The 25909-nt window shown below is 40.5% G+C and overlaps 1 protein-coding gene across 4 annotated transcripts in view; it reads left to right on the top strand.

Moving 5' to 3' along the window:
- The window catches only part of KYNU (kynureninase), a 59874-nt gene extending 34042 nt beyond the window's left edge, over positions 1-25832 (top strand). For all 4 annotated transcript variants that reach the window (XM_040603141.1, XM_040603143.1, XM_040603142.1 and 1 more), the window contains 6 exons: positions 143-241; positions 1022-1095; positions 18829-18881; positions 20392-20477; positions 23760-23990; positions 25507-25832. In XM_040603141.1, coding sequence (XP_040459075.1) covers positions 143-241; positions 1022-1095; positions 18829-18881; positions 20392-20477; positions 23760-23990; positions 25507-25659 — 696 coding nt within the window. In that variant the 3' untranslated portion in view covers positions 25660-25832. The remainder of the gene's footprint in view (positions 1-142; positions 242-1021; positions 1096-18828; positions 18882-20391; positions 20478-23759; positions 23991-25506) is intronic.
- The last annotated feature ends 77 nt before the right edge of the window (positions 25833-25909 follow it).

Raw genomic sequence — 25909 nt, 5'->3', positions numbered from 1 at the left:
TTCTCGTAATAGCTCAAAACAGATGGGACTTGATAGCATGCTTATAGAGAAAGCGAGTAAAGCTCTAAAGATGCTTTTTCAAAATAATTTTATAGAGATTATTATCTTGATAAGCGGTATATTAATTATCTCTTTCCTGCAGGGTTGCTTTGTTGGATTTGACCTGGCTCATGCTGTTGGGAATGTAGAGCTTCATTTGCATGACTGGGGAGTAGATTTTGCATGCTGGTGTTCCTACAAGGTACAATAAATTCATTGTTTGAGACTATTTTCCGTAATGTTGCTTATACGATGGGTCAGCAAACAGGTCAGGTGAATAAGAACTGCACCTGAACTGTCAGTCAAGACATGGCTGAATCTTTGAACCAGCCACAACAAGGAGATGGACGCTGACTTTGGTGGTGGCTTTGTTACCAGAGGTTCCAAAAGATAATAGTGGCACTGACCTGTAAGGTCTTGCAGATGTGAGATGGATGCTAGTGGCAGTTAAACACCTGCTCTGAAGCACGCTCTGCTCTGTGGTCACAGTATCAGAGGCTCTTCTCTTATTTCCCATACCAAGAAGGGCTTGTGGCTATAGGATTTTCTTAAGTGTTCCCTAAATAAGAGAATATTGTTACCTAAACGTAAATAATTCCAAATCATAGAACAAGGTATCTTTAATTCCTTTGACTTTGCTTGAGATGAAGAATCAATAGCTGTAGTCAGATGAATTGTTTGATGACTTTGCTGTGTGTGTTATGATATGGGGCTGTTTTCAAGCCATACTTCAGTTTTCTAGCCTTTTGTCTGTTAGTCTTCAAATATCGTATGTAAGGTGAGAAAGGTATTTTTAGAACTAATCTGAATAAATATATCTGCTTTTATGTACATCAGCACTTTGAGACAAATTCTAAGATCTGTAGTCAGAAACCACTAGAAATGTTAATGCTGGTCTGTTTTATAGAGTAGGGTGAGAGGAGGGGAGCTATACTTTGCAGATAATGAGCACGACGTGTACATGTTGATTTACTCTTTGCAGTATTTAAATTCTGGAGCAGGAGGCCTTGCTGGTGCCTACATTCATGAGAAGCATTCCCAGACTATTAAACCTACGTAAGTATATTTCAATACCCAAATAAAAGATGCTGTGAGGTTTAAATGGGAAAATATCTTCCCTTTGAGCTGAGATCTGGAAGTGAGAAATGTATGGATTCCTGGTCATAGACTATAGACATGTGTACCTATGTATGTATAGATGCAGAAGAAATTCCCTGCTTCAAAAACCCCTCATTGGGCTGATAACTATTACTGACTTACTGCACCAATGAAAAGGGTAGTACAAGTTTAGATAAATTGGTTATCTGGCTTTGTTACCTCAGATGAGTTCTTTTATGTTAATTTTAGTAAATTTTGAAATTGTTAATGTACATGCTCACATCTTAAATGTGTTTCCTCCTTAAAGTCTGCTATCAGTTCTAAACTAAATATAATCATAAAAGAGAATGCTTATAATATTAAAACCAAGTAACTTAAATCATGCCTATGAGAGTGTTTAATGTAAAGAGAATATTTAACATCTTCCTTTAAAAATGGATGTTTTTAAATCATTGAAGTCTTTGGCTGGTGAACTAAATCAAAGACAATTTCAACTCTGTGTCTAATAGGTCTTTAATACTGGTATGTTTTCATTAAAATTATATCCACCGGTAAAGCTAGGAAGCATTACATGGAGATCTGGGTTCTCAAAGACTGTATAATCCATGAAAAGCTGTGCTACCAACTGAGGTTAGCTGCATTAAAAATAACCACAAACAAACACCACAAAACAACAAACCTGTTATGTAAAATGTTATACAAGTGTACTCTATGTATATATATTAAGAACAGTAGGATTAATACTTCTAATGCAAAGACAAATGTAAGGATTTCTAGATTTCTTTCTGGCTAAAATGCTTGGAGAAATTGCTGGCACTTTTATTTTAGCTTGAAGAAGACAAACTAAATCAGGTTTCAGAGAGAAATAATATTATAATAAGCAGCTTCACTGCACTATGTGCTGGTTTCAGACTGTCTAGACTCCCAGGAGATAACAAAATAATGCTGATAAGTTCTTCTCAGTCACCCATAACAGAAAACTCATTAGGGTGACATACGACCAGTTGTGGGCTGATTTGATCTTCACATGTGAACGCTGGCAAAATATTCCAACTATCCTAATATTTCTTCTGGGAAGTTTTTGGGGTTTTTTTGGGGTTGTTTCTTCCCTGTTAGCCAGGTGCAGGTGTTGCTCCCATGGCCACACCTCTGGATCCTGGTTGTGAGGAACCTCAAAGATGTTGAAGACCAGTGAAAAAAATGTGGGTCAGCTAGAAACCACAGAATAGCAATAGGAAGAATGAATAAAATCTTAAGGACTTCGATTTTTTTTTTCCTCCTTGATGAAATTTTGAACCTTCTGTGAGGGTACTAGCTTGGTATTGGAGGTAACAGCTTAAATTAGTTTTTCCTGAACCAGCTGCTTCTTAAGTAGTCATTACCTTGTGCTCTGAATCTGGATAGTGGATGCCTTAAATACAATTACCTATATGATATAAGCTTTTTCAGCTTGGGCCCCAATTAAGGATATAATTCCAAACTTCCTGCATAGACCTTTTGTATTACTTAATCGTAGTTATTTCATATTTCCTGAGATTTGATAGGCACTCATCAAATGGTTTGTAGTTAATATGCCCCAGTTGCATTACTTTTCTTCCTATTCCGCATCAACCAGCCATTTCAGGTCTCCAAATAAGACTGTGAGACAAAGGAGAATTTGTCCATGTCAAAGTATTCAATTTTATAGCTGATTTAAATGCAGAGCAATTTGCTGTACGTTGTACAATCAAATAGAGTGGAATTTAACTGCTCTGGAAGTTGCAGGTTTTATGTTGTAGCTGGGAAGTCTTTGGCTGTCATCTGAATCAAGGATGACACCCAGTGGCCAGACAACTTCATTCAAAACCAGGAGCACCAAACACTTGTTTCTTTGCATCCCAGCCCACACCTAAGCGGGTGATTAAATTCCAACCCTGCTGGTATCCTTTTGTCGCTTAAACTGTCTGCAATACTTTTTTTTTTTTTTTTAGCTTGTGACCAATATTATGCGTGTCACTTTACCCGCCTATATAGATTCCTTTGATTTGTCTCATCCTTCATATTTTCCGCAAGCTATTGACAAAGTAGTTATTTTTATATCGAAATATGTTCTGACCATAATTCAGAGAGGCAGACCCAGAATGTTTGCCAAGTGCCTTTGCCTGTTACTGACTGAGGCTGGGGCACAAAGGATGTGGGCACTTACTGAAAATTAAACAGCTCAATGCAAAATTTTAATTTTAAACCCCAAGCCCAGCTACCGCCCATGGCCAAAGCCATTGAGGTATTCTGTTTTAACTTGTCTTAGTTTCATGAGTGTGCTTTTTTCCATCCCCAGAGGCTTGCTAATAAGAGCAGTGCGTGCAAGCAGCCGTGCTCATTGTAGCTATGCCCAGTTTCAAAACCTGGGTCCACTCCAGCTGCTCCCCGCGGCGCTGCTCCACCCAGGGCCTGCTCCATGAACATCAAACCGCTGATGGGCTGCTGCTTCCTTTAAAAATGCAACCTGAGAAAGAGTTATTAATTTGTTTAATAGCCTTACCACCAGTACCTGGGGCCATGCCAAAGCTGCTTTCTGCTTGGGATCTGCAGCCCGCAGCTGTGGCAGCCTAACTGCAAACCAGAACCAGCGTTAGTCGGTGATCCCTTGGCACAGCCCAGCAGACAAAAGGCAACACTAATCCCACTCCTCTTCTTTATGGATGTGCAAGCTTCCCGCAAGACTTTTAAAAGTTGTTATTCACTAACTCGGGAAGAACAAGGTTTCATCCTTAGGTCTGTTGGCTGGCCTTTAGAGGCTCAGCACAGTACAGGCTCGGATATCCCATTCTGGGTTTGTGTTGTTGCAAACACCATCCTGCACTCCCCAGTTTAGCTAGGGATGGTTCTCTAATTCACTGCAAGGGCCATGGGTCTCAAAGTTACATGTTGTAACCATCCTAATTAACACCTGTACCCGAGTAAGTTGGGTAGTCCTTTGCTGGTCTCCTATCTTTCTTCCTAGAGCAGTAAAACTGAATCAATCTGACATATATGGATACAATATATCCCTATTCTCTCATGATCTCACCTCCTTTGAAGTCTCTTTTAATACTCAAATAGCTTTTTTAATACCTGCTCTATATATCACAATGCAACATATTCTTGGCTAATTGTGCTAGAGTGATTTCTTCATGGGAAGGTTTCAAATAAAAAAAAAAAAAGACTCGGACAGAGCAGAGCTATGAAATACTGCTGAAACTGTTTGGTCAGTGCAGGGCTCATTCTGTGCCACCAGGTTTCTACATAAGTGTGGTTATGAGGCGGAGGGGGGCTTTCCAAGACGCTGAGAGCACTAAGGTGACCTACTAATATGACATTTTGCTTGACTAGCTTTTCAGGCTCCAGAAAAGTTTCTCCCTCCAGCCCTTTCTTTCTCCTTCTCCCCCTGTTTCTCTATTTCTCCATTTGCAAAAAGCAGGGTAACTAAAATGTGCCAAGCAAGTCAGCTGTAATGAAAGGTGAATGTTTGTGAGCACCTGGAGCAGAAGATACAGGAGAAGTTGAGTATTTGCAGCAGGGTATTTGCAGCTGTAAATGTGCAGTGAGTTGAGCTCTGCTGTCAGCTGGCATAAGGGATGGGAGGGGACAAACTCCCAGAGTCCTGAGATAGAGGAAGAAAAAAGTCCTAGTCAAATCCCTGTAAGAAAAAGTAAGGCACAATTTAAAAAGATGAAAGGGAAATAAATGTATGTAAAGCAGCCAGGAGAATAATAGATAAGCCTTGGTAGAGGATTAAATGAAAATTGTACACAGTCTAGCGTTTAAAATGAAAGGAATTATCAAGACTTAACTTTAGCATACACTAGCAGCAGGTAGAGTTTAAAAATAAAAAGTTTGTGTGATGTGAAGAAATGCTGTGTGTGCAGGAAGCAGCTGATGCTCAAAGAGCGTGTTGGCTTTTACTATAAGATTAAAAAAAAAAGTATCAAAGAACAAGAAACAAAAAAGTAACTATTTCATACTAGCTTTGAGAAACACAAGATATCTTCAGATGGTTTCTGTGCAGACAGAGGTGAGATCCCTTTCTCTTGGATCACTTCCCTTTTTGGTGTCTTGTTTCCAATGAAAATGGCAGAGCACAAATGGCTTCACGCTACTTCTTCACGGAGACCTACACAGCTTTTTGGTAAGTGAACTTTTACCCTGGCATGAGACAAACAAGCCCACACTATTCTAGCCCCATTCCCAGTTTTCCCAGGTGCTCTGGGTCTCTCTGGGTCTCCAGTGCAGACCCTCTCTGCCCAGTACATGTTCTGCAAGAGGCTGCTCAACCCCTTCCAGGGCTGGTAGCTCCAGCTGAGTGTTTCTTTAGTTATTTTCTTGATCTCTGAGAATATACCACGTTATTCTTTTTTTTTTTAGAATTAGAGCCACACAGTCCCCAAACTAAACAGCCAAAGCTTCTGTGAAATGGCTGAAAATAATGTAGCTTTGGAGCAACGTGAGTTGGGAGTGAAGGACAGTCATAAAGGATCGGGAAGGCTGTTTTATACCTACTGTATTGGAAAGAACTAAAGCTACTCTTGATTAAAATGCTCCTAGGAATAAAAAGCTAAGATGGTCCAGCTCTCACTGGCCTTTGAGGTCTATCAGCTCTGCATAACTCAGCACTACGGAAAGCTTTAGCAGCACAGAGCACCCTGAGCCGGCCAAGGAGAGGACCTGGAGAAGCAATGTAGAGGCTTCCAGCAGCTGTGCTAGATGATGGTGCATGCTGCTGTTTCCAGAAGGGTCTGTAACTGGTCCTAGCAGACAAAAATTGTGGACTGATGTATGGATAAACTAGCTGTGGATCACACCACTTGTCCCTCAAGTGCATAAAGTATCCTGCACTACCGGAGGAACAAACTGTTTCTTTGCCAAGGAGATGAGAGCAATTTAGATCCTTGAGCTAATTTAGAAACCAAAAGTTAAAACCTCCCTTGGGAAGAGACTCTTTAGGAATAAAGGCATCAGCTAATTAGGCTTAATTGCATTGTCTTGGGACAAGTGATTTATTAGGCCAATCTAGACCCATGATGGGCCTGCAGGGGTGTGTTCTCAGGCTCACCAACTGAATGGCAAATATCCAACAGCATTTTTAAACTTTGGAGTGAGTCTCTGGGAGACAAAATGAGAGAGGTTAATGTGCACTCACATCATCTATTCCCATTCTCATTTCTTCATCTCTGTACATCCTTTCATTTGACTCCCATGATTGTCTCCTTGTTCTCTGTCAAGCATTTTCTCTCCATCTTCCTTCACATCCTCCCTTGTTATTAAGCTGTACCTTCAAGAAATCTTGCTGCTTTTCTCATTATAAATAATCTTCTCATTCTTTCCTCCCTGACAGTCTTCCCCTCTGTTTTGTCAGCTTTTTCCTGGCTAGGTTTGAAGGTGTTTGAGAGAGGGGTGGTATGCCTCCTTGTGAATTCACGGGACTGTGTAGGAGTAAATGTGCTGTACGTCAGGTCTGCATCACCTATAGGGCAGCTGGAGCGAGTGTGGAAGTAACGTGCTCTTCTCATGCTACTTGGGTACTTTTAGTTTGGAAAACGCAGACCTTAAAATGGAGCATGTAGAAATGCAGAGATATGGCCTCTGTGAAATTTCTGAAAAATATAAAGTAGCATTTTTGAAAAGCACAGTGCTGGGACTGGTTCCTGCCTTTCATGCCTGCTATCAAGGCATCAGAATGTTGGGGTAACTAGAGATAAGCAAGATAACAAAAGTCCTTAGCTTCTATGATTCATATCTTCTCCAAAATAGTATTTATAGCATAGGTGCATTGGGCTGCAGGTATCCTGGGGGCAGATTTGAGGATTTTATGTGTATTTAAATTTTTGCCCAGCAACTTGCTCTTTCTTTTGTCCAGGACTCCACCAACAATATGAAGAAATACCATTTACAGCATGATGCTTGTCACAGCCTTTTAAAAAAATCATCACTATTTTAAGGCTGAGGCTGGTCAAAATCTTGCAATAGGTCTTTAATGGTATTCATTCTTCAGTAATCACTTGCTAAACTGGTGACTTTACATATTAGATCTGAGCAGATCCAAGTTTCTCAGGTATCTCTCCTTCTGGACCACACTGATGGGACATACACCACTCAGTCTGCTCTGCCATGGCCCTTTCGCTCTCTCAGCCTGGGAAATGAGAGGGAGGTGGCTGCATTCCTGGTGGATGCTGTTTTCCACCTGCTGCCTCTAGCTTTTCTCATCACATGGTGTAAGATACGACTGCTTGAACACATGAAAGGAACCCAACAGGCTAAGCCTGATGGAAAGGTGAGTGTAGCCTGGGGGCAACTCTTGCATCCCTGCTAACTAGCAAGGAAGAGATCCTAGAGCTCTCCTCTGAGTCTGTATGGCTGCTGTGATTTTTTATTTTTCCTTCCCTGTTTCAAAGGATGTATATTGTTAGCTGCCTGCTTTTTGTGCCTCAGTTCTCCACTTTGAGACAGGTAGTTTTGAAAGCACTTTGCTGTGTCTTGATTTCTCCCAAGAAGAGAAGGCGGTGAGTTAGTTTTCTTCCTGTTGAATGAGCATCCAGAGATGCAGCACTCACTGTGGTGTCACACACCTCTAACTAAACAGACAACATTCTTTGCCTGCCTTTGTAATAAGTCACAAAGAGAGAAGCATATCCCCTCTTATGCTTATCTCTTAATCTGTATGTTTCTGTATCCACCTCACAGAACCTTTGTCTCTTAGGGAATAAAAAGTTTATTTTTCAACAAAACACATCAAGAAAATCTTCTGCTATTTCTACTAAGAGCTCACTTACCTCTATGCAGAAATGTGCTGGAACTAATGCAATTTTGCATTTGGGATTTCCTACTAGATGTTGACTTACTTCCACTATTTTATCATATTTCACTTTTTCTATTTCAGATTCCCACTTTTGGTACTTTCTATGAAGCTTTCCTCCTAAGATTCTCAATTAAAGCTGTAGACTACATATGTCATTTAAAAATGAGATTGGCTCATGCTTTTGTATTAGTTCATTAGCCCACAGTGGGGAATTGTTTAATTTTTCCTTCCCGAATGTGCTTCAAGATCATGGTATGCCTTGAAATTGCTCTAAGCTGAAAGTAACAGCAACAGCCATTATGCTTTTGTGTCATTAATACAGTTACCCTTTTTTTTGTTTGTTTGTTTTTTTTGTTCCATTTATGCCCCCTGGAGTATATTCCTGTAATCGTGAGTTACTGGTTCAGATGGGGTCTCCTGCTCTGCATGTCTCCCAGAGCTACTCGTGTTCCTGTCCTGGCTGAATACCTCTCTGGCTTTAGCCGCAGCTCTGAGCTCAGGCGTGCAGCTCACATTGTGATTCATATCACAGCTGGCACCTGATTCAAACCATAAGCATTTTTAACAGTAATTGGAAGATCTTTGCCCAGGTTAAGGAAATAATTCAGCCTCTTTATTTCTTGCCGAGATGGTATTCTGTGTGTGTGTGTACTCACTGGGGGGACTGTGTGGGGGTTTTCTTTTTTTTCTTTTTTTTTTTTTTTTTTTGCTTGGTTTTCCACGTGTGCTAATTTCTTTCCACTTCTTTGTGGGGTTTCTGGTCCTCATACCCTCTCTTTCTCCTGGCTGAACCTTCATCTCTCCAGTACTCAGCCAGGAGAGGATGGTCTCACCAGGGCATACATCTATAGAGGGATGAAGCTGGGTTAATTAGCATTGATAATACACTGCTGTGGGCTGGCTTCAGGGGCGGTGGGTTGGCTGATGTAGATCAGGTGCAGCTGGGGCTGGTTCTGGTAAGGGGCTGGACAGCCAAGGAAGAGAGAGCAGCCGAGGAAGAAAGATGAGTAAGGAGCAGGAAGAAGAGGAGAGAGGAAGAAGCAAGAGAAGAGAGAACACATGCCCTGCATGAGGCGGGATGAGAAGAAGGCAGCAGAGGGACTGCATGAAGAGTATGCTGGTATGAGGTTGTGACAGACCTTGTTGCAGCTTGATAGTTTTGAGACTGCTGTGACAAACGTATTCATATTTTTCTTTTTCCTTGGGCTCTCTTAGTCAAACATATTTTATCTTCACCATTGTTGTGGGCAAGCTAGATCATTTCTCTTGCCCCCACACCTGCTCCTTTCTTGGTAAGTCCAGCCAAGTGAGCCCACAGCCCGCTGTCCTTTACTTCTTGCCCATCTCCACACATCTTTGAGTCAGGCGCTTGTCAGAGATCTCCTTCATGACGTATGGTGCTTCTTCTTCCCTTCCTTTAAGCTACCTCTCACTTCCCACTTGTGAAATATTTATTTTCACAGCTGTTTGTTGCTGACAGTAAATTCTTGCTATCACAGTCACTACTCCTTATTTGTCATTGGAGCTGTTGGCAGTGCTTGCTGGCGGTTGCTTCTTGCTGCCTTCTACTGTGTGGAAACTATAGGGCAGTTACAGCAGCATAGTGCTCCCTCGGATGTCTGAAGAGCAGTTTCCAGTGACATGCTGGGAGGGGGACTGTATCCTTCTCTCTTCTCCTTCCTTCCAGTTTCTCAGCTGGCATGGTGTCAAATCAGGGACCTAATCATACTGGTGCAACTGTTTTGAGAGGCTTGTAGGTTCTTTCTGCCCCATGGCAGGAGAAACAGCACCTCAAAGTGAGGAATTATTATTAATTTCTTTAGTTGTGTAAAGCTCACTGAGCAAAAACTTATTAATTTTTTTAACCTAATCTAGTTTTTCAGCATTCATCTGTTTTCAATGACAGTTTTCTGACTTGACTTTCTAGCAACGCATTGTAAGCAAGTGCGGAGTGATTTGGTCAGTGTTGTTTTTTGGTGGTCAGTGTGGTGTTTTGGTGGTCAGTGTTGCAGATACAGTTAGTTTGTGATGTGAGAATAAGTCCATATAAGTGTCCTTATCTGCTGGCTTCTCACCTGCTTCTGCGCTGAGAAGAGCTTGGGGGCTCCTGAAACCAGTCTTGGACCTCATGTCAAACACTTGACCTCTTGTCAAACCCATTTTGGGGCCCAAAATACTGGTAGTTTGTGCTACTGAAAATCAGGGGAACTACAGCCCTGTAAAGTCCCTAAGTCATATTTTTTCCATGTTCTTTAGTGATGGATGACATTTCAACTTTTTGAGGAGAGACTCCCTAAAAGAGCTCTGAAAGATGCCCATTTCTGTTCTTTCATTATGATTTCATGTCTTAGACTTCAGCTCAATAAACTCCATTTGAGTTGTTTTCTTCTTGAGCATCACTTAGTGTTAGTAAATGTTTTGTAACACAGCTACTGGATTGTGTGTCAGCTCTGCTGGCACTTAAATCTGTTAATTCAATTAGTTCCAGCCACTGACATTAGATGAGATTTCATTATTATTATTTTTTTAATGTTGATTTCTTCTTGTTTCAGGCAAAGAGCAGAGGTGATAACCCTTACATTTTAGCTAATAAGGATTCTAGTATGATAAAGGTCTTGCATTAATACTGTGAATACTGTATTCAAAAATAACAAAGACCTGAGGAAGCACAACCTCCCAGATCTTAAAATTTTTATGCTATAGTTCAGTCAGATACATGTATTATTTAGAAATCTATCTAGATATCATTCCGTCAAAGAGTCATTCAAGGTATTGAGGAGGCTGTATAGTTCAGCAAATGCATCATAGTAATCAAAACTATCCAAGTCTCCTTTAAGTCAGAATTCACATTTAAAAGTAGCTCTAGGAGGGATTGTTGCTTTTGCTTCTTGTTTAATTTAGTCTATTTGAAACAGCCTAGAAAAAATTACTGAATTCTTAGAGAATGTAATCTTTTTTTTTAATCACCATAATATAATTGGGAACTATTAAATACTTCATAAAAATCACTGAGAACTTTATTAATATCTCTGAGTAAATTGCCTCCCTGCTTGAATTTTAATTTCTGGTGTTAGGCAGAATATTCGATTTCCTCTCACTAAATCTGCTAACATACTGTTGGCGGTATTCCCCCTTTTCATATATCTGATATTTGGCTAGTGAAAGTGATATATGAGCACTTTGTGATAATAGTTGTTCATAAGCTGATTTAACAGTTTTTAATTCAACTTCATTAGCCTTAGAGGGGTTGTTTTTTTGTGAGATCTTTTCCTGGGATTTAATTTGGGCTCCCGTTCTGTCTGCTGCTTGATCATACCTTTCTTTGGCCGGATCATGGCAAATGAAATTATCATCCCTCATCACAAGCGCCTTAGAGGTTTGGTGGAGAGCTCTGCGCGACTCCAAGGGGCCCTGATTGGATTCTCAGCATTGTGGCCATTTCTCTTTCTTATGCCCTGATCACAGCCTCTTGTTTCCTGCTACCAAGGGGAACTCAATCTCCTTTTGTTTTGACCTGGAGGGGTAATATGGAGGGACACGCTGAAATTGGTGTATTCCCACTTGTGTTGAGTCTAAAAGACTAACAAGGAAAAAATCAATTCAGGAAAAGCATGTGTACCCTTTATCTTCAAATACTTATCAGCTGTAAATCACCTTGCACTTGATTGACCAAAGAGCCAGGGCTTTTCGCCCAAGAGTCTCTCTAATTGTGGCAATGGTCGCATTAAACTCCCCACCTCGGAAAGCCGCGAAGCCTGGGGAGCTCGGAGCTGCCCAGCTGCTTTTGCAGAAAGGATTGTTACTCAGTTCTAGAGATTTCTTAATTTCACCCATTGCAGTTGCATAGGTAAGTAAGGGCCGTTGTTTAGATTATGAAACTGTTTTTCAGGATTTTGGTCTTTGCTATTAAAACTTGCTGCTAGGCAGAAAGAGAATTTAGCTGTTTTTTAACCGAGACAAGCCTCAAAATAGAAAAGAAAAATTTTCTTCCTTTGGATGGTACTGAAAATGCAAGCTACTTAACGGAAGAAAAATGTCATGCTATTAGCCTCTAATAAAATCATGTTACTTTGGTCTTTTGACAAAGTAAAACCTCATTGATATTAAACATGAAATGTTACTACTTTCACAGTAGCAACTTTTCATAAAGAGTTTTGATTTTTTCCACTGAGTTCTAAGAGACTGGTCCATTAATAATGTATGGCAGTGCTCACAAGTCACATATGCTTAATAATTAGGAAACATTTGTAATGAGTTGAAAAGGATAAGGAAAGCATCAGAGTACGCTGAAATCCAAAACTAGTGAAGTCTGAGGCTGATAATTACCTGGGCTTCAAAAGCTTTTCAAATTCTAACAACAGTTCCTACTCAAAATTAACAACAGACATCGCACAGAAGAGAATAATGAAAGACATCCAATCTCGCCATTTGGGATAAAGGATATCTAAATAGATATAAGGGTGGGGGGGAAGGCTTTAAATATAGCATCTGGTAATCTTGGCAAGGTTTTCTGAAGGAGACGGTGAGAGTTTGGTTTCCAAATATTGCTAGAGCCTAGCAGGGGCTAGCTGCTAGCTCACTTAATCCCCCATGCAAATCCTAGTTTATATATCTCTGCTATGAAGTACACTCCGTAACTGACAGCTTCACAGCATATGAAGAATTGCACCTACACCAGAGGGTTAAAATCCTTGAATTCTGCATTTCGGTGATGAAACTGAGAGTCACTTTTCAATTATTCCTTGTTTTGATTAAGCAGACCCCTCATCGCCCCACCAGATACAGCTTGCAGGGTTTTTTTCCGTCCCAGCAAGCTGTCGGCAGGGAGCTCTGGCTCCGGGCAGGACCCGGCTGTGGTGCCCGGCAGGGCGAGGATGGAGTTGCAGTGCAATAACATTGTCCATTCACTTGGGCTTCAGTTTGGTGTCAGCCCAGCTGTAAAACACCGTGTGGAATTAAGCAATAGAAATATTGATTACATTATTTTTTTCTTGACGTGTCAGTTAGGTGACATGGATCAAGAAAAATATGAAATTTTGAACTCCACAGAACCCTAACCCTGGGAACAACTCTTGAGCCTGAGAGGATGATTTGGGGAACAGTTGAGAGGGTGGGGAAAACCCAGCAGCTTAACCCATTACCCCCATATCCCCTTTCCCTATCTGGATTTGAAAAATCCAGTCTAAGATACTCAGAGGAAATATTTTTCTCCATTCTTACATGGTCCTCATTACTAGAGCATGTGAAAACATTTTAACAAATATTCTCACCACTCGCCAGAGAGTTAGGGCAGTACTGGGCGGCATTTCTAGAGATGAGGGCTTGAGGCGTGGAGGGACTAAATGACTCATCCGTGATCAGACAAGTCTGTGATAGCAAAGCAAATTGAAACTCCTTCTCAAACTCTAGTCAGTGAGCCAAAAATATGCTATGTAAAGCAATAAGCATTTTCTTCTGTTTTCTTGAAGGGGTGGGGTGTCATTCATGCTATTTATTATGAGTTTTGGCATTGAATCCAAAGCAGCACAATCATGCCTATGCTCTAACAATAAAATTAATGCAATAAAAGGGAAATAAAAACATACAAAAAAATTGCAATTAGAAAACTGCAATAAAATTAATGCAGAGTAGGATGCAAAGACTGTGCCCCAGCTGTTGAGCCTGAGGATCAGGTCTGTGCTCAGAGTTTGCAGAGAGTTGTTTGTAAATCTGGGTGACAGTAAGGCGGCTTTGAGGGGGTGACACAACTCTCTATTTGAGTTTGGTTTCTGGGATTGACCTTTGAGTGCAGAAGCGTTAGGAGATGCTACTGCTCAAGACCTGAGTCCTCACTACTTTTTTGACCTGTATTGCGTTACATGGAGCCCAGGACATCGGAGGAATGTACCTCAAGGTCTGGAATTAGACGTTCCAGTTGAGCTGGAGATTTATATATGAACATAAGGCATGTTAAGGAATATTTTTGGTCTTTGGGAGCTAATTGTACCATTTGTTGGGTTTGGTTATTTTGTTTTTTTAACCTGCCTTTTAAAACATGAAAGCTGAGCAGAGCTGAAGTGTGGATGTGGCACCAGCGGTGTGGTACCGCCACGTCCTCCTGGGCAGAAGGGTGATGATCAGACATGGTCAAGTCACTGTGACTGAGGTCAGATGTAGTTTGTTCCTAACTTCAGCCTGGCTCCAGGCTTTCTGTCGTCTTTGGTGGTCTAATTCCGCAGTCCTCACGGGTTGGTTATTTATCACGTTTCCTGCTGACAGAGTGATAGTGGAGACCCAGTGAACCTCTTGTTCCTAAACTGGCATTACGCTGCACTGTGCCTCTTGGTTGCCTGCTGTAGGTCTGAAGGGTCTCATGGGACATAGGCACAGGAGGTGGATGTGCTCTTTAACCAGCCACTTGTATCATGGACCTACAGACTGCAAGAAACCGAACTTAACATTTATCGCTGGTCCTTTCATTCCTTTTCGGGTACAAGGCTGCCTTATGCCAGACACAGCATACTATCTGCCTCGGTTTTGTGTAACAAACTTTCGGAGCAGCGAGATGTCTCATTAACTCCTCGAAGCTGATTCTTACTCATAGCTAGAAGAGTAGCATGAAAACTCAAACAAATCTTTGCCAAGCCCTGGAAGCTTTTGCAAAAAAACAAGTAAAGTGTGAATGAAGAGCTTAGCTGCCACCCAGCAGCTACATCAGCCGCTTTGCGGACACAGCCTGCCCTCAGACTGCCTGTTTATGATTTAGCTTAATCCATGGTTCATAAACATAGCATGCATTACTGGGGTGTGCTCCTAGTATAGATATAATCTAAGTTTCTAGATAGCGTTGTGACCTGGCAATGGAGAGAAGGCAAACCATGCCATGCTCAGTGAAGCTGGCAAGTGCAGTAGAAAGTATTACTAATTTCGCACTGCATTCCTGTTGTAGCTTTTCAATGTGGTTTCTCACGGACACGAAACTATTTCTCACACAATATAATGACAAGATGCTTCCAGTGCATTGCACTGGCCTGTAAACTTTGGGCCACCTTAATGGTGTTTCCCTGTTTTCTGTATCGCTACTCAAGACTTTCTTTTTTCTTTTCTTGCCAAGAAGGGAAATGAGACCCATGTTGCTTCAGGCTGTAAATTATAAATGAGTAGCATGATCATCTGTAACTTCGAAGCAAAGGTCAAAGGAATTTCTTTTTATTTTTTCTCTGTTCTTTAACTGGATCTTCTTTGATGTTTACACTGCACATACATCATGATCATTATATCCTGCACTCTTGCATCATTAATGCAACTACAAATGAGATGACTCAAGTTATGAACAACCAGCCCTTCAGTCTAATGCAGACAGATAGGAAGGAGGAAAATGAGCTAAATAAAAATACTTATTGAAGGCATTGTTCCCTGGTGTAAATGTGCCTAAAGAGAGTGTGACTGAATGAGAGGATACTGTTCCTTTCTGGAGTCAATTGTTGTTCATTGATTTGTAAAATAAGAGAGCATTTTGGGGTAAAAATGAGGAATTTGAAAAATCTTTCAGCAATGTTTCATTGTACGTTCTCTTATTTCATGAAATTGAGCTAGTAACAGTTTGCTTTAAATTTTATACAGCACATTTAAAAATTAGTTCTTTACATAGACTGGAAAGCTGCAGAATTCCCTGGGAAAGTCTCAGTCTTATCAAACCATGAGGCTATGGGTTTTATTTGAGGCATAAAATAGAACCGTGCATTGAAATCATTATGTTAATGATTTAAGAAGTTGTTTTCTTAGAGAAGTGGGTTTGTAATAACACAGAAAACCCCACAGCTGATTCAGCACTAATTTACTCTTTTTGGCATGATTACGATGGGTTTCATGTACACTTTTTTTTTTTTTTTTTTTTTTTTTTTTGCTGCTGGATGAGGAGCTGTTAGCTGTGGAGGTGCTCCAGGAGCACCTCTGCTGAGCAGCCTTGGGAGGCTATGGGTACCCAGCACTGGCACTGGGATGCCATCTGGGCACACCCCACAAGCTGGCCATCACTGGGATAACTGTTTTGTTTAGTGCTGTGTTAAAACAAGAGGAGTGCTTAATTTAGATACATTTATAGTACGTAAATCTAAAGGGCAGTGACCAGAAAAGTGTTCTTCTCAAAGGTTTATAATTGAAGATTGACAAAATTAGACCCTTTTCTCCCTAGACACTGATTTTTAACACACTTCCCAAACTGGGTTTTGCCTGCAATGAAAAGGATGTAACTCTAGAGTCCCATCACTACCAAGTTTAAGGTGTTTTTAAGCACAAGCACATCATACAAGGCTTTCCAGAGCCTTCCACATTATGCGTTTTGCAAAGATTATAGTTTGGAATTCAAAATCAATTTAGATCTTGGTGCCTTTGTTTTTGAAGCAGCAATAGTCAAAATGTGACTGCATTGCAAAATAACTCATTTTACATGCGGAGTAACAACTGTTTAATAAGAACTTTTACTGCAGTATCTTAATGTGCAGTTTTATTGCCTATTATTTTTAGCGAGCATTTATAAAGCCTTATGTTTGGGGTTTAACACCTTAGATATTTCCCATCATAACAGGTTGAAATTTGGCATAGCAGTGGCAACCTTCATTTCAAAATTTTCACAGAAAATTGTAAACAGCAAATTGCTAATTTGTAAAGATTTTGTTAATTTCCACACTTTGAAGCCTGTCAACTTAAATGTCAAATAACGTGACATCCATATGGACCATTAGATCAATGAGAGTGTAGGACCAGAGCTGCCTCAAAGTGCACATCCTGGAGTGACATCTCTGAAGTTCTAGAACAGCCAAGAAGAAAAAAAAAAACAACCAAAAAGCAAAAGAAGAAAAAAAAAAAAAAAAAGGCACATTGTCAAGGTTATGGTAGGAAAGGGCAAGACAGCTAAAACTGCCTTAAAAAAAAATCCTTCATTCTGTCATTTTGGAAAAGTTCTGAAATTTCATTTTCCAAGTTCCAAATGTGGTGCTGCAGCAGAGATCTGGTTTGAAGCCAGCTTTGAAGTTAGCAAGTTTTGAACATTCAAAATGCAACCAGAGTGTTTTTCATGAGGTTTTATCTGGGTAATATTCTGGTTGATGTTTGTTTTGTCTTTGACTTTAGAATGTTGTCCAAATAGAACATAGTATTGTTTTCTCCTTGATACAGAGTAATAGTCCAAATGTTATATTTCCCATGGATTTTTTTTTTTCTGTTTAAAACTTTTGGAATTCATAGTATGTGTGCAACATTGACATTAGTAGTATGTTGTAGTAACATACAATATTAAGGGCTTATAGTAAAATGTTCTGTCTCTGTATATCATACAGTTCATACTAAATAGCTGGAATATCTTTTATGATTCAGAGCATCAGTAGCTGAGTCACTTGGGCAGAAGCTGTATTATACTTTATTTGGGGTATATTCATTTTGGCAATGTAATATCTCATTTGAAATGAATGTATATTGCACTATTAATTTTCATGGGTCTTAGAATAATAAAAGCATCACGCAGCAATAAAGAAAAAAACATGCTTTTTCTGCATAGACTATGTTTGGATGCAGCTCAGAGCCTTTCATAGAAGTAAACATAAAACCCATGTTGTTATACAGAAATACGAATTACTTTATTTTACAGTATGCAGTATTCATATAACAAGTTTTTAGCTCAAGCATGGTCTCAATTATGCAGAGCTAAGCTCTTTTAAGTGTACTGCGAAGAAGCTCTCCTGCTTTGGAGAGGAGCAACAACTTTCTTTTTCCTTGTTTACTTCCAGGAAGGTTGATGCCATGCGAGTTTTACTTAAAGATTTTTTTACTGTTACAAACTTCCAACACTTGCCAGGCTTCACTCCTAACCACTCTGCTACCTGACATAGAGAAAACGGAGCAAAACCTTGGAGGAAACGGTCTCCAATATATCCAGTCCTGGAGTCCTTAAGTCAGGAAGAATGATGTTCAATCAAAAATCAAGATTCCTAGTTTTGTACTGGCATTGACACACGGAGCATTTCAAGTAGTACTGACATTATTACTCACCAATATTACCATGTACCTGAACTAAGAAGTAGAAAACCCAAGGGAGGTAGGGAGAGACTCCCTGATTCTGCAGTATTGACTTTACCTGCAGTGCCTTGGGCACTAAGTGATCCAGCAGATCCAGCTGCTTTGGAAAACTGTTTATAGCTGTGTTAAAGTGTCATCTAATGTACAATCCTGGATAAATGATTTTCAAAGTAATTGATCTTAATTATTTTTTTTTAATGAGTATGACTTTAAAAATATATTTTTGGATTAAACTAGTTTGGGTTTTGTTTGAAAGAAAGGTTTTTTTGAATAATAAGTTCTGTTCAGGAGAAGAAAAGTTTCCTCAGGTTTCACCCTGATGTCCCACATCAACAAAAAGACAGTGTTCTTCTGAGGTCCTGCTGTCTGCCCACTCGCCATCACTAACTCTTGGTGCAACTAAGTCAGATTTTACAACACCTTTTAGCTTTCAATATTAATTAAACTAAGTTTAAGGATGTGTGTGTGCGTGCATGAATTTAATGCCCTGGAACAAAAGAGTGCATATATTTCTGTTCCGTTTTTTGCTTTGTGAAATGAATTCAGACAAAATGGATATTGTTAGAAATCAATAGTTAATTGAAAGATGTGGTACATTTTATCATTCGTAGTTAAAGAGAAATTCCCAAATACTATGTTTTTAGTGCTAGCTATTTATAGAATTTATTGCATTTTTATGTCATTGTAAGAAATACAATGTATTATGAGAAATGCATATATTTCTTAATGTTTCTTATACATTTCTTAACTCTCAAATCTAAATTAGAAGATAGTATACTAAGATTGCTTTTAATTTATGATTTACTTTCTTTACAAAATCTTAGGCTGATTGGCTGGTGGGGTCATGACTTCAAAACACGATTCCTCATGGAAAACAGTATGTACTTTCACACTTTCAGTTTTACCTTATTTGATATATGTATATATATAACCCGTTTCACTTTTATAGTAGCTTGAGCGGAAAGGATAGACTTTGCATTTTCTCATTTAAGTTGAAGGTATTAAGCTAAACTTATCCCGAATATGTAATGCAATGGGGTTAGCAAAATAAATGTTGGAATAAATTTGGTCTCTGGGCATATGGGTCTGACTGTGTGCTTCCAGACTTTTTGCTGCAATACCTTCAAAATGCAGATAAAGAATATGGATGAAACTTTCAAAGTATCTCAGTGAATTAAACTCATAAGTCTCTGAGGAGCGAGGATCTGCTATCATTTACTAGGGTAATATCTTGCTTTAGGATTAGTTCCACTGGAATTAATGAGAAATCCTATAAATAAAGGTAAGGCAACCTGACGTAAGTCATGAAATACCACTAATGTTTCAGCATCTCTGAATTCCTAGCACTCACACAGGATGGGTTATAAGACAAACCCAAACCGTCTCTGAAACAGCTAAGTATTTACTGTCCCGATGTGAAATGAGGACTCCTGTCCAAATCTGACAGCTAGACTGTTCAGCTCCCTTTTAAAGTATGGCAGAGACAATATCCTGAGGGATCAGGATGAGAAAAGAGCTTTTTGGTTTGATTGGTTCTTTTGCTTTTAATATATTTTTAATTTTCTGTGGCAGTGCCTATTGATGTGACTTTGGCTGGAGAACACCTCTCTAATAGCCTCAGTCTGCTCTTTGTTTTCTGACCAAATGTAAGAGTGGCACTTTGGAAAGCCAGCAGGAGGCAAAAATTGCCTTGAAATACTGTTAGAACAAGAAAAGCATTGTTTATGCATTTCCATGGGCAGTTTATAGGGGAGAAGTTGGGCAATGATCATTATAAAATTAGTCAGTCTGCTGTGCATGAAAAGCATTTCCTCCACAGCGTCCTCTTGCTCTGGTGCTGGAGCATGAAATATAAACGGTGACACAGACCTTACAGCCAGGCTTTATAGATTTATTTAATAGATTTTGTAAAATTTCACAGCCTAAAGTCTACGCAACTTCTCTGCATGGCCTGAAGCTACACTTAGCCGTGTATGCAGTCTCCCATGTGTCTCGTCAGTTTAATAAAGTTAAGGAACATGATTTACCGCTCGTGCGCCACGGCTCCACACGAGCGTGCCTCCGCTGACTTGGAGTTTCTCTGGCAGGTGCCAGTGTTAAAAGAGAGTCAAGTGTAAAGGTGGCTTTAACACACACCATTTAAACAAATTAATTGCAGTTCTCTAGTTCCCATGCAACTGTTAATGAGGTCGTCTGCTGGATAAAATTGGGCTTCTCTCGAAGTTAAAAGTATTAGCTGTGAATAGATTACGGTTTCCTTTTAATGACTGAATCCTACAGGCCACATTAGTGAAAAATGTTATTGCATGAGGATGGACTTCAAGATAAGGTCCAATCCATTATAAGGAAGAAATCAAAAACACTAATATAAGTTATTCATTTTCCAGAATTGCAACTAAGTGAAGGAATTAATGGATTTCGGTTATCAAATCCTCCAATTTTACTGGTCTGTGCTCTGCAAGCCAGTTTAGAGGTAAGTAATTGCTTTACTTTGAATCTCAATTTAAAAGTATAAAAATGTTAAATGAATGTTACGCCTACTATCACTGTTTCCCTTAAAAAAAATATCGCAGAATAGTTGAAAAGCAAAAGGGTGGGGGAATGAAAACCAAACGAAATAGCCCCATGACTTTAATAAATATATTCATCCCTTTACTGCTCTCACAAACGTTGCTGTTGGACCTGGTATACTTGAGGTTTGCACCTCCCAGCCTGATGGCTGCCACCATGTTTGTCCTGGCTTTTAACCCCTTCCTTCATCTGAACAGCAGCTTTTCCCATCGAGTCAGTCAGAGCTTGCCCCAGTGCAAGATCTTCCGACAGAGGAATCTCTTAACTCAGAAAAGTTGCATCCAACGATGCTTCTACATGTATTTCCCTGAGCAAAACAGATGTAGCTCCTTTATGAAAGAAAATGAATGTGGCCACTGGGTGTCCTGGAGTCAACGTTGAACCAGTGCCTCAGGGAATCTACCTCCACTGTAGTCCTTTGTGATTGCAAACAGAAAATACAGAAGCTGTCTGTGAATGCTTCCTAAAAGGGGAATTCATGAGTGTGGTATAGCTCCAGACTGGTTTTTCTTTCACCTCTTCGTTAGTGGCTAGACCAGAGCCCCACCTCAGACCGAGCATGGCTGTGGAAAGGGCAGTCCTGTCGTACAGACCTAATCCCTCCTGTTGCAGGAAGGTGTGCCCTATGTGCTGAAATGAACGCCCCATGGACCTCCTCGGAGACCACAGTTCAGCCCCATCTGGAAGCATGTGGCTGTTCTCCACACACCTTCTATTGCCCCGTGTTTCATAATGAAACGTAACAACATTTCTCTTATGGGTGATGGTTCACCCCTGAAATGCAGGACTCTAGGTCTTCATAGCCAAAAAGGATGGTTTTACATAATTTCCTTACTACATATTACTATATTAAAATTTTTCCTAAGCTGCTTTTCAAGCCAGCCTTGGTTAACAAGGTTTTGCAATCAGTATAGATGGGAGAAATTTATTTCTGCTAGCACTCCATTACTGCTAGTGTAATGGCAACGCTGATGCTGGAACAAAGAGCAACGTCCATGCACTGTATAGTCCCTCTTCTTTATTTACTGAAAAAACAGTATCTTAGGCAGCCAAAGTCAGAAAATTGCCGGTTGCGCTCTCTTCATCTTGCATGCGATGCTGAAGGACTGCAAAGGGCACAGCAATGCTTCTTGTTCTGCCTGACAATTTATTTTGTTAGCCCTTAAACATCCAATATATTTTTTTAAACTTTATGTGACCTTCGAGATAAGCTGAAAGCTATTCTGCTATGACCCAGATTGTCAGTGCTCCAGTTTGTGTGGGTTGATGTCATTTAGCCCACTGCAGGGAGCCTCAAACAATGAGGGCTGAGCAGTTTCCATCGCCTCCCCTTTCCGTGCCTGCATTACCTTTTGGCACAGCCAGGATTTCCCAGTGCTAATTGCTCTAATACAGTGGGAAACAAAATAGTTTTCATGTCTGGCAAGAGATGGCTAGTGAAATTGCATGCCACCTTCACTGGGACACATTAAGCAGAAGGCAGTGTTTCCAATGGAAACAATGAAAACTGCAAGTGTTAATGGATGTTATTCCTCAATAATGCTTAAAGTGACTGTTATGGAAGTAGCTGCTCCCTTTTATGGAAAAAAGGGGAATGCTCTACAGCCACATTTAAAAGATCTTTTTCAAAAAATTTCACCCAGGAGGCCAAATATTCCTTCCACAGAACTCGAGCAAACAGATTTTTGCATGCAGCCTAAGGAGATCCATCCCTCATAGTGCTGCAAAGCCTGGAGGAGTTGGAGGCGAGGCTCCATTTTACCTCCAGCGATGTGCTGAATGCTCTGCCTGCCTGCGCTGTCAGGGAAGCACCTCCAGATTTTTGTTGACCTGTGCAAGTACTGGCTGCTGACGGCTCTGGTCCCCGTCACATTCACTGCCATGACCGCACTGTCTTCATGCAAAGTCTGTCTTACAACAGCTGTATTTTGTTTAACAGAAATCACATGCAGGGGCTTTTGCCTCTGTGCAGCATCTCAGGGTTGTGCTAACATCATGGAGTGATGTTTGGGATATTCTACAGAGGAGTGATTAGCAGGTGCAGCTGGAAACCAGGCTTTGTGGTACTCTGAATAGGATTTCTCCATTAATACTTTGTACACTCTTCCAGGTTACGATGTAAGTAATCTTGAAAGTGTTACTCCATGTGCGGAGCAGTGATTTCTTGGGAGTAAAGGTCATGGATTTTCATACAGGACCTCCGCCTTGCCTCTGATTGCGCAGCTGCCGTCAGTGGAGGCATAATTGCCCAGGAGCAGCGATATGGCATTTATGTGCCAGAATGTGATCTGAAGTGACAGTCGGGTACTTGCGTCTCTGTATCTTGTCATTTTTCCCTCAAGCCACTTGTGTGGGAAGAAGAAAAGGGAGGGTTTGAGGAAGGCAGGGGTAAATTGTTTCCGGGGTCACGTATTCCGTTATTCCCGGTAACAGAGCCTTTCCAGAGCACAGGCAGAAGCTGTCTCTCCTTCTCCTTCTCCCAGACTCTTCTGCCCCATTACTTGTTCTTGTTTATCTGGCAAAGTAGCACTGCCATTTTTGAGCAGTCCCTTCTGTGTGTCTCGTGATGTTTTGAGTTGCCACATCTCAGCAGTCCTTGTAGCTGTGTTAGAGCGCAGAGCTATGAAACCAGAACCAAGCGAATAGTTTTTTCTTCATGCAGACTAGCAGAGACAGGGCCTGTACAGGACTTAAACCGGTAAAGTCAATATGTCAGTATAAATTTTGTGTTTTCAAAGACAAGCATTTGCAGAGCAGTCATGAGGTTTCAGTCTTGGCCCTTGGATTTTTTTACTTGAGGTACATACAAGGAAAAACTTGGATGTGATTTAGAGTTTCATGCAGCCCTGTTGCAGGTATAGAGAATTTATGGATCCTCTTCAGATATGCAAATGAATGCTCTCTTAGTGAACTCTTTTTGTGTGCAAGTTAATTTATGCAGATATGGATGTGCGTAAAACTTGTTAACAGGAGACAGAAATGTCTTTCAATATCTAAAGTAATAACATTATACTGTGTTTTCAAAAGCCTAATCCTGCCGTGTTTATGTATAATGTCTATCTGACACTACCACTTAATTCAGTGGTAATGTATAGAGAAATCTGCTACCCTTTTGGTTGTCTTCACTTCCTTTTTATTTTCTATAGCAACACATTATCATTCTAATGATTTTAAATCACTATAGGTTTTTGGTGAAACTACAATGAAAGCATTGAGAAGGAAATCTGTTCTACTCACGGGTTACTTGGAATACCTGATCAGACATTACTACAGTGAGGATAAAACAAATCCAGAGAAACCCTTCATAAAAATAGTCACACCATCGCAGATTGAGGAAAGAGGATGCCAGCTCACTCTATCTTTTTCCCTTCCAATCAAATCTGTGTTTCAAGAGCTGGAGAAGAGAGGAGTAGCTGTGAGTAAATCAAACTTCATCTTAAGCACCATTTTGTGAATATCATAACAAAGTAATAATTTTGCTTTTATTCAAATATCATCTCTTATAATGCTAAAAAACCACTGGGGATTATGAAAATTGCTTACATGGCAGCCTTAATCTTTACTTGTGCAAATAATCAAATAAGAAAAATTGTTTTATAAGATATTAGTGTGTCTGTATGTTGTCCTTTCTCTGTTGATTTATTTCCAGTAGTTCTATGAGTAGCACCCAGGAGTCACTACTAAGGTTAGAACTGCTTTAGGGGGGCGTTATAGTGGGAGGCGTTACGGATCTGAAGCTGGTGGTCTGAATGGGAAAGACGGGAAAAAATAAACCCCCTCAAAACACAAAATCCCTGGAAAAATAGGAGATGTCAGAGTTGTCCAGTGCAGTGTCCTGCCTGCACAGGCTTCCCCTGTTCAGTGTGCTCTTCCCGGTCCCCTGTGTGGGTCCAGGCATGAGGCCAGAGCACAGAGAGGAGGTGGGAGCCATGCAGGGTGCCGGTGCTCAGCAGCACCCAGGCAGTGCCCACCAGCCTCACCCACAGCTTGCACACCTACAGACCGGCCGTGACAAAGAGCCCTGAGCCTCCGCCAGGCCTTTTCCTGATCTGCAAATGGCCAAACCCTTGCTCTTTGTGAGGCATTGAGGTGGAGGAAATAAAAAGCTGTCATTTCCTTAGAGATGTGTTTTAGCACTCAGAAAAAGCGTCCAGTAAATGGCAGTGCCATGTAATGGCACGGTTACCGGTGAGCACTGCTCAGAAAGGATAAAAGCTGAATTTAAGACTATACATTCGGTGATTTAGAAGTGCTGGGAGGTGAGGCTGATAGTGTAATCCCATAGAAATGATATATGGCTTTTATTTCTGCTGGTGACTTATGTCCCCAAAGGGCAACTCTTCTAGGCTAAATATGCTGCTGTTTTGGTGCTGCCAGGGAATTCCAGGAACTGCTGCTTTTAAGAGGGCACGGGGCCTTACGCTGTTGGCTTGTCTTTGCAATGCAATAATGTGCTTCAAAAACTATGAGAGATTATTCTATTCAGCAAAATGTTTAAATTAACGGGGGGCAGGGGTGGAGAGAAAAAATTCTGCAAGCCCTGTGACATGACTTGTACCTGTGGTACAAGAGCATGTTTCTGTTTCGTGGTGGCTTCTTTGGCACCCATGTGCCATGTCAACTATGGACTGCTATAGGCACTAAGGTAAATTAAGGGGTTACACAGCTGGTTTGGAGTCCCTCAGTGGCACTGCTAGAGTCCTGCCCGTTCTGAGCCTTGCACCCTATTTTAGGCAACACACTACTCTTCTTGCTATGTTCTTCACAATGATGCTCCTCACAATGGTTTCTTGGGGGCCCCAAAGTTTTTACAGGTGTCTCCTCAGTCCAGTCGTTCTTCCTTGATGACAAGGATGGCATTTAAAAATGCAGTTGGACAGATAAATATGAAGTGACCTGAATTTACTAATCATCCCCTTTCTGTTTTGCAGTGTGACATACGAGAACCAAATGCTCTTCGTGTTGCCCCAGTTCCTCTCTACAATTCTTTCCATGATGTGCACAGATTTATTGAAATCCTGGGATCTGCAATTACATCTTCAAAACAAACAGCAAATAATACTGTGCTATCTGGTTCTTATTGATGGCTCAGCTCTATCTTTTAATCTATTTCTGACTAAGATGCATTTATCCCGCTGAGCGATTCTTTGCTTCAAGTAGACTGAGCTATATCCCATGCAATTTGCAAAAAAATGACTGTGCTTGAATAGTTATTTACAACAGGCATAGTTTTATTAAAGCTCATATTTCCACTCTGCTTTGACTTTGACTTCATGAATTAGTATGCTTTGTATATTTTAATGGGGCTTTTCTTAAACGTTGTATGTAGTTTTA

Source organism: Falco naumanni, chromosome 8, assembly GCF_017639655.2.
Source record: "Falco naumanni isolate bFalNau1 chromosome 8, bFalNau1.pat, whole genome shotgun sequence".
In the NCBI taxonomy this organism is placed as follows: Eukaryota; Metazoa; Chordata; class Aves; order Falconiformes; family Falconidae; genus Falco; species Falco naumanni.
This window is presented reverse-complemented; position numbering and strand designations above follow the sequence as displayed.